General features: G+C 37.9%; 1 protein-coding gene across 2 annotated transcripts in view; it reads right to left on the minus strand.

Moving 5' to 3' along the window:
* TECPR2 (tectonin beta-propeller repeat containing 2) overlaps nt 1–13961 on the minus strand; it is a 45225-nt gene that overhangs the window by 19491 nt on the left and 11773 nt on the right. The window contains exons 9-16 of one of the 2 annotated variants that reach the window (XM_075753513.1): nt 12392–13386; nt 10725–10908; nt 8139–8312; nt 5761–5941; nt 4147–4288; nt 2593–2833; nt 1711–1800; nt 614–847 (exon numbers count right to left, since the gene is read on the minus strand). In XM_075753513.1, coding sequence (XP_075609628.1) covers nt 614–847; nt 1711–1800; nt 2593–2833; nt 4147–4288; nt 5761–5941; nt 8139–8312; nt 10725–10908; nt 12392–13386 — 2241 coding nt within the window. The remainder of the gene's footprint in view (nt 1–613; nt 848–1710; nt 1801–2592; nt 2834–4146; nt 4289–5760; nt 5942–8138; nt 8313–10724; nt 10909–12391; nt 13387–13961) is intronic. The other variant, XM_075753512.1, reaches the window with a different exon arrangement.

Consider the following 13961-nt stretch of genomic DNA (forward strand, 5'->3'; position numbering starts at 1 on the left):
AACATCCTTGGTCTTATGCCTAACCAAATAAAAAGAGCAGTTAACCGGTAGCATATTCTTAACATTATGCTGAATCATTAGATCGGTATAAACCTGCACGTAAGAGTGTTATCAGTTGCATCACTTACAGATCATGTAACTCCTGGAACACAATTTTTCCTCAACAAGATCCTAATGAAGCTTTGACCACTCTGTTAAGAATGCGTTTAATCACAAAATACAGGGCCCTGTGTATGGAACTGCCCAGGACCACACGATTATCGTTACACTGTAGTAAAAGAAATAGTTAAAGCTACTTGTACACCTGCACAGCACTGTGTCAGGCTGAGTTGTCTTGGACTGACAAAATGTAAGGAGCACATACACATATAAAGTATCTTGCAAACAGTAAACGTGCTGTCATCTGCAAAGGGCTAAATGAAACACTGTTTGAAAGCCATAGTTGTTCCTGATGCTTTACAGTCCTCTGCTGTGAGGCCCATTATTGTAAGATACTATTTAAACCAGTAAGTGTAATATTTCATATCAGTAAACAAAAAAATACTTCTGAAGGAAAATATTGACTGTCTGCTAAGAGAGTTAAGAGACAGCCTACTCAATAAAAACGTCATACCTAGTTGAGAGAGATCCAGTTTTGTCCAGTGCATCCCTGTTGGACAGCTGGATGAAAGGGTTCTGATAAATATCTGCCCAAGACTATCCAAACCCCAAATGGCATCCTGGCAGGCAGAGTAGTGCACCATTTCAGTCTCCGGTGGCAACTGCACCGTAGAAGGACGAAACTGAGGATTCTGATCACTGACACAAAACAGGTCCTTGTTGCTTTGGCACAGCCACAGAAAGCTTCCTGTGGAAAGGACATTTCAGTTATTAAAATGATTCCTAATCCACTCTGAGAAAGCTTACACATCTACTACTTCTGAAAAAAATTATGAGTACATTTGAAGCCAAAACTAAAGCTTCTTGGCTATGTTCACAAGGTAAGATTTTGAAGTACAAATACTCATCCTAAGCCCTTAGTTAGGCACCTAAATACTCCCTTTCTCAAATCAAGTAAGTAGTAAGTGATCTCATTTGAAGAAACATCTCATTTGAAAAAAATAATAGAGAGAAGACATACATAACACCATACATAGCACCATCGCTTCTCTTTATTCTTTTGCTCTTCTTTATCCTTGATAATTGCCTTTGAAAAACAGTATTCCTTTCAGCTCTAAATCACACATTGTTGCCAACAAAGCTAATGTACTTAGATAATGCAATTGCTAACTATTGTAACTAACAGTTTAATTCCTGAGTGTGGTTGCACTTTTACCAACAAAATGTGCAATTTTGCTGCAATAACTGCACTGACAGGAGAAGTACTTGGTTAGTATAGGCATTCTGGCAAAGCATGCTCCAAGATTTCATACTAAAAATTCTGGCAATTCACGCTGCGGCAATTTAGGAAGTTACTGTTCCTAAAGGACTACCCATTTCTCTGTTGGATGCCACTCCACACCAAATGTGGTAGAGTGAATTACAAATTATTGTTTTTTTTAATCTCCAGTAGTTTTACAGACTTATTTCCACCTTACTTCAAATATATTTGAACACTACATACAGAAAAGGCACCCAAAATCTGAAGTAATTCAGGATATTTAATTGCTTACACCATCAATTTCACTCTAAAAAACAGATACTATATGCCTGCCCTGTGGATTGACCAACCTTCTTTAGACGAAGCCGTGGAAGCCAACACAAAAACCCATTTTGTGGCAGAAGCAGTACCACGAGGCACAATATTATTCCAGTAAGTGCCTTGAAAGAAAGAACAAAGTGGTATTAGTATGAAACTTAATTTTCTATTAAAATTTATTATTATTTAAAATGCTTCCACTGAAAAGAAATTACATTGCAATCAATTACTAAATATCATCCAGACAGTATTTTTTACATAAATGCTTCAAGAAAATGTTGGAGGGGGTGAAAACCTCCACCCAACACATACGTACACATATGTACACACACAGAGAAAATTGGGAATGCAGAAAAGGAGGAGAAGGGAGAAAATTAATGGTCTTCAAGAGGAGACAAATTTGGTGACAAGGTTAAAAAGACAATGTTTTAGGTCTACTCTTAGTGTTTACCTGATCAAAGAAATGTATTAAATCAAAATTCTATTTTGAGAAATATTGCAAGAAAAATAACTAAAGCAATTCCTCTATTATCACTGTAAAACCATAACATGACTGTTTTGCATAGTCACACCAATCATGAACCAGACTGCACTGTGCTAGATATAACAGGTACAATAGCTTAAGATTGCCTTCTCACCCCAGAGAAGAGGCAGGTGTAGGTACTAAAAGGAGTAATGTGCACAGTTCACTTGGGGACAATGAATTTTCCATGAAAAATATTTCCCTTTAAATGGGAAAGTATTTAAGACCACATGCTAAGGAATCATTTCATTTAATTTTTAAACATGGAATTGTTTGTTAAAGCTGCCCTGACTCACCATGGATAATTTTTATGGTGACAGAACTGTAGTTAGTTACTTTCTCCTATTTGTTTTTCTTAACTTAAAAATACTAGATGAAAAAGCACACCAACCTATTAAGTTTCCCTTTGCCACATGGAACTCATTTTTGCCTGAAGAGATCCAGACTCCGCTGCCATTAACTCCAAGGAGGCTGGGTTGACATTGAAGCTGCTGTGACCAAAATGCCATTCGAAGTTTATCGGCCACCTTCTCCACAGGTGCCTGAGCTGCTGTTGCCACTGAATGAGTTGCCTGGATTATTGTCTGGAACAGGCTGCACTGGTCAAACACTACATAATCAGTGATGCTTACCTGGAAAAAAAGCCAAATGTATTCTTGATAATTAGTTAAGCTTTTGGGTGAACTGCAGAATCTTTCATCAGAGCTTTTTTTTGTGTGTGCATGCTTCATGTACAGGAAATCTACGAAGAGTTTAGAAACCTTCAAAGTGTAGGAAGGGAAAAATAAAAATGGTACATTTTGAACAAGCGTCATGACAATAAACCCAACCCAAACCAGTATTAAACATCAGCTTACAACTCCCTCCTACCCAACAATCCACTTTGACTTCTGCATTTTAAGAAGCCTTTTGTTTTGAGATGACTCTTCTCTCCCCCTAAAAACATGTTGAACTCTGCAAACCAAGAGGTGAATTTTCAGTTTCCCAAGGGAAGACAGAAACTTGTATAGTTTAGCAACTTAAAATCACAATCGCAAAAAATTGCATGTAATACTCTACAACAACCTCATGGGCATTTTAATTCATAAGGAAGGAGGAGGTCTAAATAAGCAATTGCTCAAGTTCTGTCATGGACAACTAGGTTGGCAACACCCTGGGATACTCTTAGAGGAGGGGAAAATAAAAAAAAAAAAAAAAAAAAAAAAAAGGCAGTCTGCCAATAACCTCAAAGCCACACTATGCATAACGCTTATATGCACATAAACTGAAATTCTTTTACCTTAGGGAGACAAAGAATTTTTCTGTATAACTGTTTTTGTACCCCTCTTCTCCCCCCCCCACCTATCTCTGGGGAAAATGAGAAAAGTTGGGGAAAACAGAGTCAAGAACTCTAAATCAATACCAGAGACTACTTGTGGAAATTTTGTTTTTACCCACATGATCTGCAACTGAAGCAAGTAGCCTCACATGGTTCGAAGCAACCTCAACTGAATGGAAAAATGCACAATAAAAGCATTTTTGTGGGGCTACTTATTATTTATTTCATCTAGCTAAGGAAAAGGATGGATACTGGAAGACTGGAGAAGAGACTGCATTCAGAGGCCAGACTTGAAGGCTCTGCCTAAACAGCATGTCTTATTGCCACTGTTAAGATACCAAGCTACATGCGTCATTTGTATGACCTGGTAATGCATTTCTTGTGCTCTTGAGCACTGCTGTGATGCTGCTCTGGATGACCGTAGGATGTTTTTTTCCTCTTTCTTATATCAGACATGAAAAGGAATTTCATCCATAGCCACACTGCAGTTTTAATATACCAAATAAAGAGTGCTATAATCTATCAAACAATTAATTGAATTTTATCTTAGAATCCCATGGGAAAACAATGCAAATAATAAACTCAAGGTAAAAGACTAAACTGAAAGCAAAATAAAAAAGTGCCTACTTGCCACCAATGGTTATCATCTCCTTGTGGTTTCTTTGAAACTATACCAGTTCTGAACCACAGATTTCCATGGATATCCAAAGCCCATAATGTCTGCTGATCTCCAAGGGTTATACACACTGGTTCCAAAGCTTGCATTTCACTGGAAATGCAAACAAGTGAAAAAAAATTAAAAACCTTAATTCAAATTTATGCTTACGATATTTTAAGGAAGCTGTTACAATGCTAACAGCAGTTCAAAATGGTTGAACTCAGTGTGCCAAGCTCAAAAATCACATTTTATTTCAAATTTTCAGTTATTCAGTAATTCAAATTTTATTAGTTTGCATAAGTAATAACCATTCAACAACAAAAAGTAAGTCCTTCAAAGATCACTCGATATTTGAAAATTGGATATATAACAATAAAATTAAACAAAAGCTAATTTGTTTGGTAAATAAAAATAAAGATCTGTGTTAAGTTTTTGATAAAGCAGCTTCATAAATCTATCTCCTCTAACTTCCCTGACCTATTCTGAAAACAGTATTAGCAGTTCAGGGACCATAAATAGAAAACTCAGCCTAATGATATGGCAAAGATAAATGTTGAAGACTGTAAGTTTCCTGTATAAGTAAACAATTTTCAAGCTCAGAAATTCAATGGGGTCAGGTGATCATATCAGACATTTAAAAGGTAGCTAACAATGCTATTTCTTTCAAATAATCTTTCTCAACAATTTAAGAGCAAATAGGGGTTGCTTTCTGCAACCTTAATACAAAGCCCAAGAACATTAAGTGTACCTAAGGTGTAGGTCAAGCACGTATTTTCATTAAATAAACTAAAAGTACATGCAAATTTCAGATTTGAACAAGACACTGAATATTTCCTTAGACTTTGAGAGCCAAATACCGGATTGGGAGGTAACACAAATTAAAGCTTCACAATAGGATAGTCAGTAGAAGATAAAAATCATATGATGACAAGGACTGGAATTTCTTCCTATTACTTGCTTCCGGATGATGCCACAAGAGAGACTATATTCTAGGCTCAAAAATGCCAGCAGTTAACAGTGCTTTTAACTTTACCACACACTAACTACCACAAGCGCAGGATCAACTACAAAGCTAAATACCAATTACCCAGAATATTTATAAAAATCTGTAACTGGGAAATGGAAAAGTATTATCAAGGTGTGTGGATGACCAAGAAAATGCCGAGATTTAAGCTCAGAAAAAATTCACTCAAATATCTGGAGAGCTTGTTAAAGCCATTATGGCACAGAATACAGAAGCAGTATTTAATCAAAAAAGTCATATTGACAGACATTATAAAGATCTTTTTAAAATTGTTCTCACTTTCCTAAACTCGCTTTAACTGTGTTACCACTTCTGTTTACAGCAATTTCTTTCATTACTTAGCAGTCATTCATCAGACAGAAAACCACAAGTTACTCTGAATATGTCTGGACAAAGATTAAAGGACATGTGTGTATACACACGTGCGTGCACACACATGTATACATACATACACACATAAGTTCAGGTAACACTTTTTCAAACATTAAGGAGTTCCAGCACTGAAAACAATTATTTGTGTCATTCTGGTCATGATACTGTCCCACCACAGTGTTATTACCTGACAATATCACTCTTCCATTGTTCTCCTTCAGGACAAAAGCTGCGTACTCCCTCCCGGTATAGCAGGGCTCGCTGCTCACTCAATGCCCACACAACATTATTTCTGGATGTAACCTGTGACAGTGGACAAGGGCAGTCAACCTTTACTGCTCGGGCACAAGGACGATCCACACTCAGGCCTAGAAATCAAAAAAGGAGGATTGTTTTACAAACTTCATTTTTTGCAACTAAAAGAAAAGAGACAAAGCTACCCAACAAAAGAAAATGAAGAGGGGACTATCCCTGACATGCTAACACTTTTCATTTGATCACTATTTCCTTGATTGACTATTTTTCCTATAAATTGTTAATCATCTCCTCTAATATAGCTGAAATTATATTTTAAGAAATAGAACACTGTATATCCTTCACCATCCTGCAGAGCACACAAGTCCTGTCCTGTCATTTCTGTTCCTTTTCTCCCTCTAGTGTCAGTATCAGGAATTTCCATTTATAAAACCAGTATTAGACTTGGCAGAAGCTTCAAAGAAAAAAGGCAGTAACGGAAGAACTTTTGCCCAAAACATGCCAGGGAGAGAGGCAGCCTGACCTCAATCGTGGCAGCAGAGATATTACAGAAGAGCATGCCACAGCGTGTAGTACTGAGAGGAGAGGTGTCCTGGTAGATTTACATGTAGTTTGCAGGTAGTTGCTTTTACAGAAGCTTGATGTACATGGCTGCATGTGAAACACCTCAAGAGACATAGCTTGTGCTTAATCTTCTCATGCTGCCAAAACAAGTATGGACAGACTCATCTGTATGATATTCTAAAATTAGAAGAATGCTCATTTCCAAATCTCTGAGCACACAGTTCTGTTATGGAAGTTAGACAGGACAGTGGAGGGAATGAAAAGATCCTAGAGAAACAACTATCACGGGTTGCCTCACATTAACAAGACAGATAAACTGAGAATTTGGTTTTGGCATCAAAAGACAAATTTAGAAACCTAAGAACAGCAGAATGGAAGCTGGTGTAATTAAACCAATCTCTCGCAGGGAAGAAAAATGATTCCTGATTCAAACCTCCACAAAGCCCTGTGTGATTGGCATCAAGTTCATTCTTTATGACCACTATCCCTGCTTTTTGGCAATATGGATGTGACCTTGGGCATGCCACTTGATTTCTCTGTAACTACTAAACTTAATTAAAAGAAAATAATTTAAGAGTAGAGATTCTTTGAAACAATGCTGTGTATTTAAACAGTTTTCTTAATCATGACAAATTTCTATATTGTGCCACAGCAATTAAATCTACAAGACAAAGTAGGAGAGTACCAAAATTATATGGAAGATAAATAAAAATTTTGATAGTCACTCTGAAATGTTGTCCTGCTTTAGTGCATCTTACTGTTTCCACCTTACCCAGTCCTCTTCTTACTTCTCCAGTAATTCATCACATTATTTGTAAATTTTCCTTACCAACTCAGTTCTCTGTGCAAAGCCTGCATGCTAAGGAGTCCTTGATACTCTTCTCCCTTAACTCTAAAACTGGGAGCTCCATCCTTCATTCTATCTCCTTGTATTTCACCCGAATATTGTCCGCATAACGCCTTCCAAATGGATCCTCTTCTATTCACTGAAGCAGATAAAACTAAAGCCATGACTTCAAAGTTGCCACTGCACTATCTCTTTTTCTGATTCTTGCCTCATTCACATCCAGTGAGAAGGCAGCTGTAAAGACTGCTGCTCCACAGTCTGTTCCATTCCTCCACTGGCTTTGCTTTCTCTATCACATAAAATACATACCACTTGCCTATACTGCCAAAGCACTTTATGATCTCCTGTCTCAGGATACCTTCCTTTCATTATCAAGAGGTAAGAGTTACCTCCAACAGATCTATGCTTTTCAAAAAAACAACTTCTACTCTCCCCTACTCTGCCCCCTGTACCTGCATTTCTTCTGAACAGCCACAATACTATCTCATTGCCTTTCAAAGTCCTTAAAACTTTGTTAAAATCCTTAAGGCAAGAAAAGAAAACCAACTTAAGGCTCAGTTGTTTCAGTGCAGCATACCATTTTCAAGGTGAAGATACTATCTCAGTATTTTCTGCAATTCTTTCCATTTATCTGCATCCATCCCATATCCTTCCCATGTCATAAATACTGTATGTATTCCACATGGCACAAAAAGTAAGTGGCTACAAACTGGCTTTTTCAGCCTCCTAATTACACAGAATCTCACAACTGTTTCCAACCATTTTTCAAGATTAAAAAAGGTTTCCCTATGTCCTGGCTGTGGATAAAAGTTTAAAACAAATTGTGATCATTCCATAGACTTGAACTCTAATAATTTTAGCCCACAGAAATTCAAAGAGCCTGCAATTAATTCAGGTACCTGTTTGCAGATACAGATCTCCATTTGTTCTGATAATCCAGGCAGTGTCATCACTTAAAGCTACAAATACAGCCTGGGGTAAAGCCTCATACCAGTGGCGTTTTCCTTTTATAGTTACTTTTCCACAAGCAAATGCTTTATTAGTCTTCTGTTCAATCTTCCAGAGAAGAGCCCCTGTATGAGGAGTTAAGAGAGAACATATTACCACTTGGCAAGTACTGTAGCAGAGACAGCTGATTTGTCCTACCTACGCTTAAACTAATGTGACGGGAAAGGCAACCAGTAGCATTGAACAAAAATGTAAGATTTAAAAATGCTTATACATTTTTTTAAAAAGCAAGACCAGAACAGCAGCCAACTTCTCTAGGAATTGCTGAAATGCATTTACCATTAGAATATGTGTGATTTTTAAACATTCAAATGCAAGTCATTTCTCCTTAGTTACACACTGAAAAACTAACAAACAAAAGTTCCATGTCAGGGCCAAATAAGCCTGCTATTAAGAGACTGAAGTTCATGGCTTGCTTCTGTACTAGTTCAGTACATCCTCAGTACGTAAAGGAAAAGGTGTTAAATACTTTCAGCTTTTACAAATACTAGTAGTATTAATAAAGTAAATCATAACTTTTGTGGACCAGTCATGAGTGGCAAACACCTGAAGAAGTGTGCTGTCCCACACCACACTGGGCAGTGCTATTACCTGTTCGTTACATAGCATGTCACGAGCCAACAAAACTCAGAAATGCAACTGCACGAATCTATCTTGAGAACTTTTTCCTCTCAAATTACAAAGGACAGCTCAGAAAAAGTGTCCTGGTTTCAGCTGAGAGGGTTAATTTTCTTCATAGTAGCTAGTAAGGGGATATGTTTTGGATTTGTGCTGGAAACAGTGTTGATAATATAGAGATGTTTTTGTTCTATGGACCTATTGTTGTTGAGCAGCGCTTACACAGAGCCAAGGCCTTTTCTGCTTCTCGCACTGCCCTGCCAGCGGGATGGCTCAGGGTGCACAAGAAGTTGGGAGGAGACACAGACAGGACAGGTGACCCAAACTGACCAAAGGGATATTCCATACCATATGACATCATGCTCAGTTCATAAGGATCTTGGGGGAAGGGGGGGGGGGGGGGGGGGGGCGGGGCGGCAGCGTTCAGAGTGATGGCATTTGTCTTCCAAGTAACTGCTACACGTAACAGCCCTGCTTTCCTGGAGATGGCTGAACACACCTGCCTCCCCATGGGAAGTGGGGAATGAATTCCTTGGTTTGCTTTGCTTGTGCGTGGAGCTTTTGCTTTACCTGTTAAACTGTCTTTATCTCAACCCATGAGTTTTCTCACTTCAACTTTTCCAATTCTCTCCCCCATCCCGATGGGGGGGAGTGAGCGAGCGGCTGCGTGGTGCTCAGCTGCCGGCTGGGGTAAAACCATGACAAAAAGAAAACCCAAATGGAATTCCAAACTTAATTTCTGATTGGCATCCACACTGGTTGCTACCAAAGCAGTACACTGTCATATTAACTTCCTTTGAACAATTCCACAATGTAGCATTTGATTCCATTTTGATGCTTACGGTTAACATGCTCTTGTGTTAATACATCCACAGGAAACTGTGGATGCTAGAAATTTGTATGGATTTGATGAAAAACTGGGTGAGTTCCTGGAATTGAGTGATAATAAACACAGAGAAGCAATTTTTTGCCCAGAAAATCTCTGGGCCACCAAGAGTTGTAGGCTGAAACTACCGAGGGCAAACGTCATACAAACATCATAACCCAGTTCTTTTACTTTTCTGCAGACATCTGCTTCCAACCACTGTTAAGGACCAGACACTGAACCTAGTACAGCCGTTCTTAAATTTTTTTTTTAGTCCATAACAAAGCTCAGCTACAGATCAAACAGACCTCCTCTCTCCTTCTAACAGCTAGTAAATCTGCCTCTACAGAGAAGGGGAAGATTGGCATGTGCTTTTAGAGGCGACGGGAAAAAAAAAAAGTAGTGGCAAGGCAGGAGACTAAGTAAAGAACATGTCTACAAAACTTGTATTTTCACACCAGTCTTGGAACAATCTGGAAGGCCAGTGACACAAGCTTATAACCAAAGCAAGGTTTTGTACAGACAAGGACCTCTTCATTCATCTCCGCCTACCACTGAACTCCTGTTTCTGAAGTTCATTTTAATCAGGCAGACACATGTTGAAAACTTCCCAAAATGCAATGTGAACCTGTTAGAAAAACAGCCACTTAACTAGAACATGGTATGTAGAAGTAGTGAAGATGCAGTCATATCACCCAATATGACTTAAAAAAAAAAACAAAAACCAAAACCAAAACCAAAATCCACACTACTTTTGCATGAAACAAGTCCCAAGCAAACAAGATTCTGGAAGTACTGTATTAAAAAAAGACCAAAAAATTTCCTACTTGAAAATTACACATGCACTGAACTGTATCTGTAATCTCAGAAAGATGACAAGTTTCACCTAATTAAATAGTAGGCATTATTAAAAAAAATAAGAAAGCAAAGAAAACACACGAGTCTATGCAAGTTTTATGTTTATGCAGTTGCGGGGAAGTGGAAGCCAACCAACCTGAGGGGGAAACTGCCACCTGCTGAACACCGTCTTCAAACTTCTGCCATCGCAGCCCCGCCGCGGGAAGAGCGCTGCAGTACAGGCTGCCTCTGTAGTCCAAGCACCAAATGTATTTTTCTGAGACAACCAGGCTCAGGATGCCATAACCAGGACCAGAGTATCCCATCCAGCTCTCTGCAAACTAAAAACTGTAGAGTCAGAACAGTGTCAGGTGTCTTCAAACTGCACAAGAAAATGGCTATAAGCACAGCAGCTCCCATATTTTGATTTGAAAAAGCTAAATTTAAGATTCTTAAGTACCTTAATCAATGAATACATTTACCTTGTGTATAATTAAAACTACATCTGTCCATGTTCACTAACATAGTATGTACTGTGAAACAAGACTGCTAGAACAAAAGTTTTAGCAAAAAACCCCACCAACCCTCCACACTGTCATCTACCTCCAGAAAGTGGGCAAATCTTCTCTTATTAATTAAAGAACACATACTTAAAGTAAATGGCAGATGCAAAAAGGAATACATAAAAATGTAGAATCTGTCTGTAGTCCAGGAAATTATTTATTGTCTCTGAAGTGATGAGCAAAGGGAACAAGATAGCAGGAGTGCAGAGACAGCAAAATATCCAACTCTAATACTCTGTATGGTACAGGAGACATATATTGCAGAAATTTGGTTTACAGACTGCTATCTTAAATTTTGATAGCTTCCATGAGGTGAACTCAAGCACTGCATACACGGCCTATAATGTAAACATTTGTGAAGCTTTTCTAAACATTCCAATGTGTAATAACCTGAAACTAAGTGTCTTCTACAATTTGGACTGCGGTTGTTACTAAATAGGACACCATCATCTTATAACTCAACGTTTATCAACAAACATTTCATTAAACCCAATACAAGGCTGTTAGAGATTTAAAACAAACAAAAACCCCAAACAAACCACAACAAAACCCCCAACTTGAAGAACTGTATTTCCTTCTTAAGATTTCTGCTAAAACTCCCAGTAATTTTGGCAATTTTACAGATTTTACAATTAATTTTAGTACTTCTATAGTCTTCTCTTCTATATGAGAGTTATTATTTCTGGAAATGTTCACCCACAAAATGACAATGAAGGAAAGAGGGGTAACAGAAAAAGGAAAAAAATGTCAACATTTTAAATAGTACTAACTGCTGTCTAGGACACAAAGGAAGAGCAATCCTTATTCCGAGCATTTACAGGTAAAATGATCCTTAACAAGAGGCCAACCATGTGAGATAATCAGCATTAATTGCCCATGAAGTCAGTTGAAGTTGCGAACAGCATCGTGGAGTATTTGGGCTACTGGAGAACCAAACAAGGAGCAGCCTTTGAGTGTGACTTGGTTTTACTGTTCACTCTTTAATGGATGGGTTTATGACAGCATTTTTGTTGAGCTGGGAATAATACAGCCAGTGCGGCTTCTTCACATTCTAAGCACACATCAACTATTCTGAAGTTGGATGCATCACATTTCCTAAGAGTTACAACACATATTGCTGTTTGGCTTTACGCTTTACTTGTTTTCTCGAATCAAGTAAGAAAAAAAATTGCTTTCTTAAAGAAGTAAAGGATAGTAATTACATTAATGTTTCTTTTGAAATGCTGCAATTACGTATTTTAACTAAATTGAAAACATGTACCTGATCAGATTTTAACAGCACCATTTCATCTAGGCTTATCTTGGCCATATCCTGGGAACCAGGCCCAGCACCAACTTCAGGCATGCTAGTCTCCGAAGATGAATACGGTAATCCATGTCCATAAATATCTTCTTCATCACTTGAGGCAGATTTCTCAGTCTTACTTTCATGAGTGTCTGTTACCCATTCAGCAGTGCTGGTACTAGATTTAGCTTTGATTGTACTTTCAAAATTCCATCCAGAAATGGAAGTGTTCTCTGAATAAACATCATCAGAGATGTCAAAGTGGAGCAGAGAAGGATCTGACAGAGCGCTGTGTATTAGAGAGAGTTGCTGTTGGTCTTCCCCACCAGTTTCATCGCTTTCCTTTGGTGTCATTGATGTCTGAACACCAAGTTCACTGTCACATTCCAAAAGCATTGGGTCTGTAAGGTCTGGCTCTTCAAAAGATTTTTCAGTATCCTGCAGCTTCATTTTATCTAAATTTTCATCTATTTTACACAATGTAGGAAAATCCTGCTCTTCCTCCTGGCTCAGCTTTTCAAGACAGTATTCATTGCTTGCAGAAACCACACTTCCATTATATCCACCATCAACACTGCTTGTCAAGTCTTCTGTGGGGATTAGAGGAGAGACAGATTTCAAAGTACCCGTAACAGCTGAAGTACCCATGCCACTGTCACTGTTTGGAAGTTTCTGTAAATGAACCATATATCCATTTTCTTCATTAATTAGTACAGTTGCAGACTCAGGAGACTGTAGGACGCTGAAAGTTTCTGAACCATTATCTTCTTGTAAAATTGTATGGGACTCCACACTGAACACACTTTCCTGATCTGGAGATCCAGTACTCAAATGATCAATGCTGCCGCTCATTAGGCTGGAAGTCATGGAAAAGGAGTCTGCATTCAACGAATGTGGACTGTCACCAGAAAGCTGACGCTCATAAATTGGTGTACCTTCCAGAGAGCTGTGGTTTTTCCTGGTTCCACTTTCTGTTCTCACAAAACAACAACAACAAAAAAGGAGAGGGGGAAAATAATGTTAATAAAATCTATTACATTTTGATGCAAAGAAATTAAAATATTTTTATCACTGGGGGAAGAATAGAGTTAAATCTAAATTTTGCTGTACTGGTGTTTTTCAACTTCAACACTAAATGATACCTATGAAGCCAAAAAGGTCTTAATAGCAAAACATTTTAAAGTTGCAATGCCAATATAGTAAACAATTAGAATAATCAAGTACTCACACTATTTTAACAAACTAAAAAGCATGGCCAAGAAACACACTGTCAAATATTCTAAATAAGATGAATAGATACTACACAATGCTTCCAGTTTTACATTTGAAGAGTCCACTGTATGTTACCATTAGCCCATACATTAAAACCTTAAGCATGCTTACATAAAGCAAAATGAGTTAAAAGAATAAAACTAATAGATCTAAGACTTAATCAATTTATCACTTTCAAAACAGGCTTTCATCTTAAACATAAATGGCACTCTACAACCACTCAAATATCTCAAGAGCATGACAATGTAATATAAAACAAAGCATGTCACTTTCT

The sequence above is a fragment of the Balearica regulorum genome, chromosome 5, assembly GCF_011004875.1.
Source record: "Balearica regulorum gibbericeps isolate bBalReg1 chromosome 5, bBalReg1.pri, whole genome shotgun sequence".
NCBI lineage: Eukaryota > Metazoa > Chordata > Aves > Gruiformes > Gruidae > Balearica > Balearica regulorum.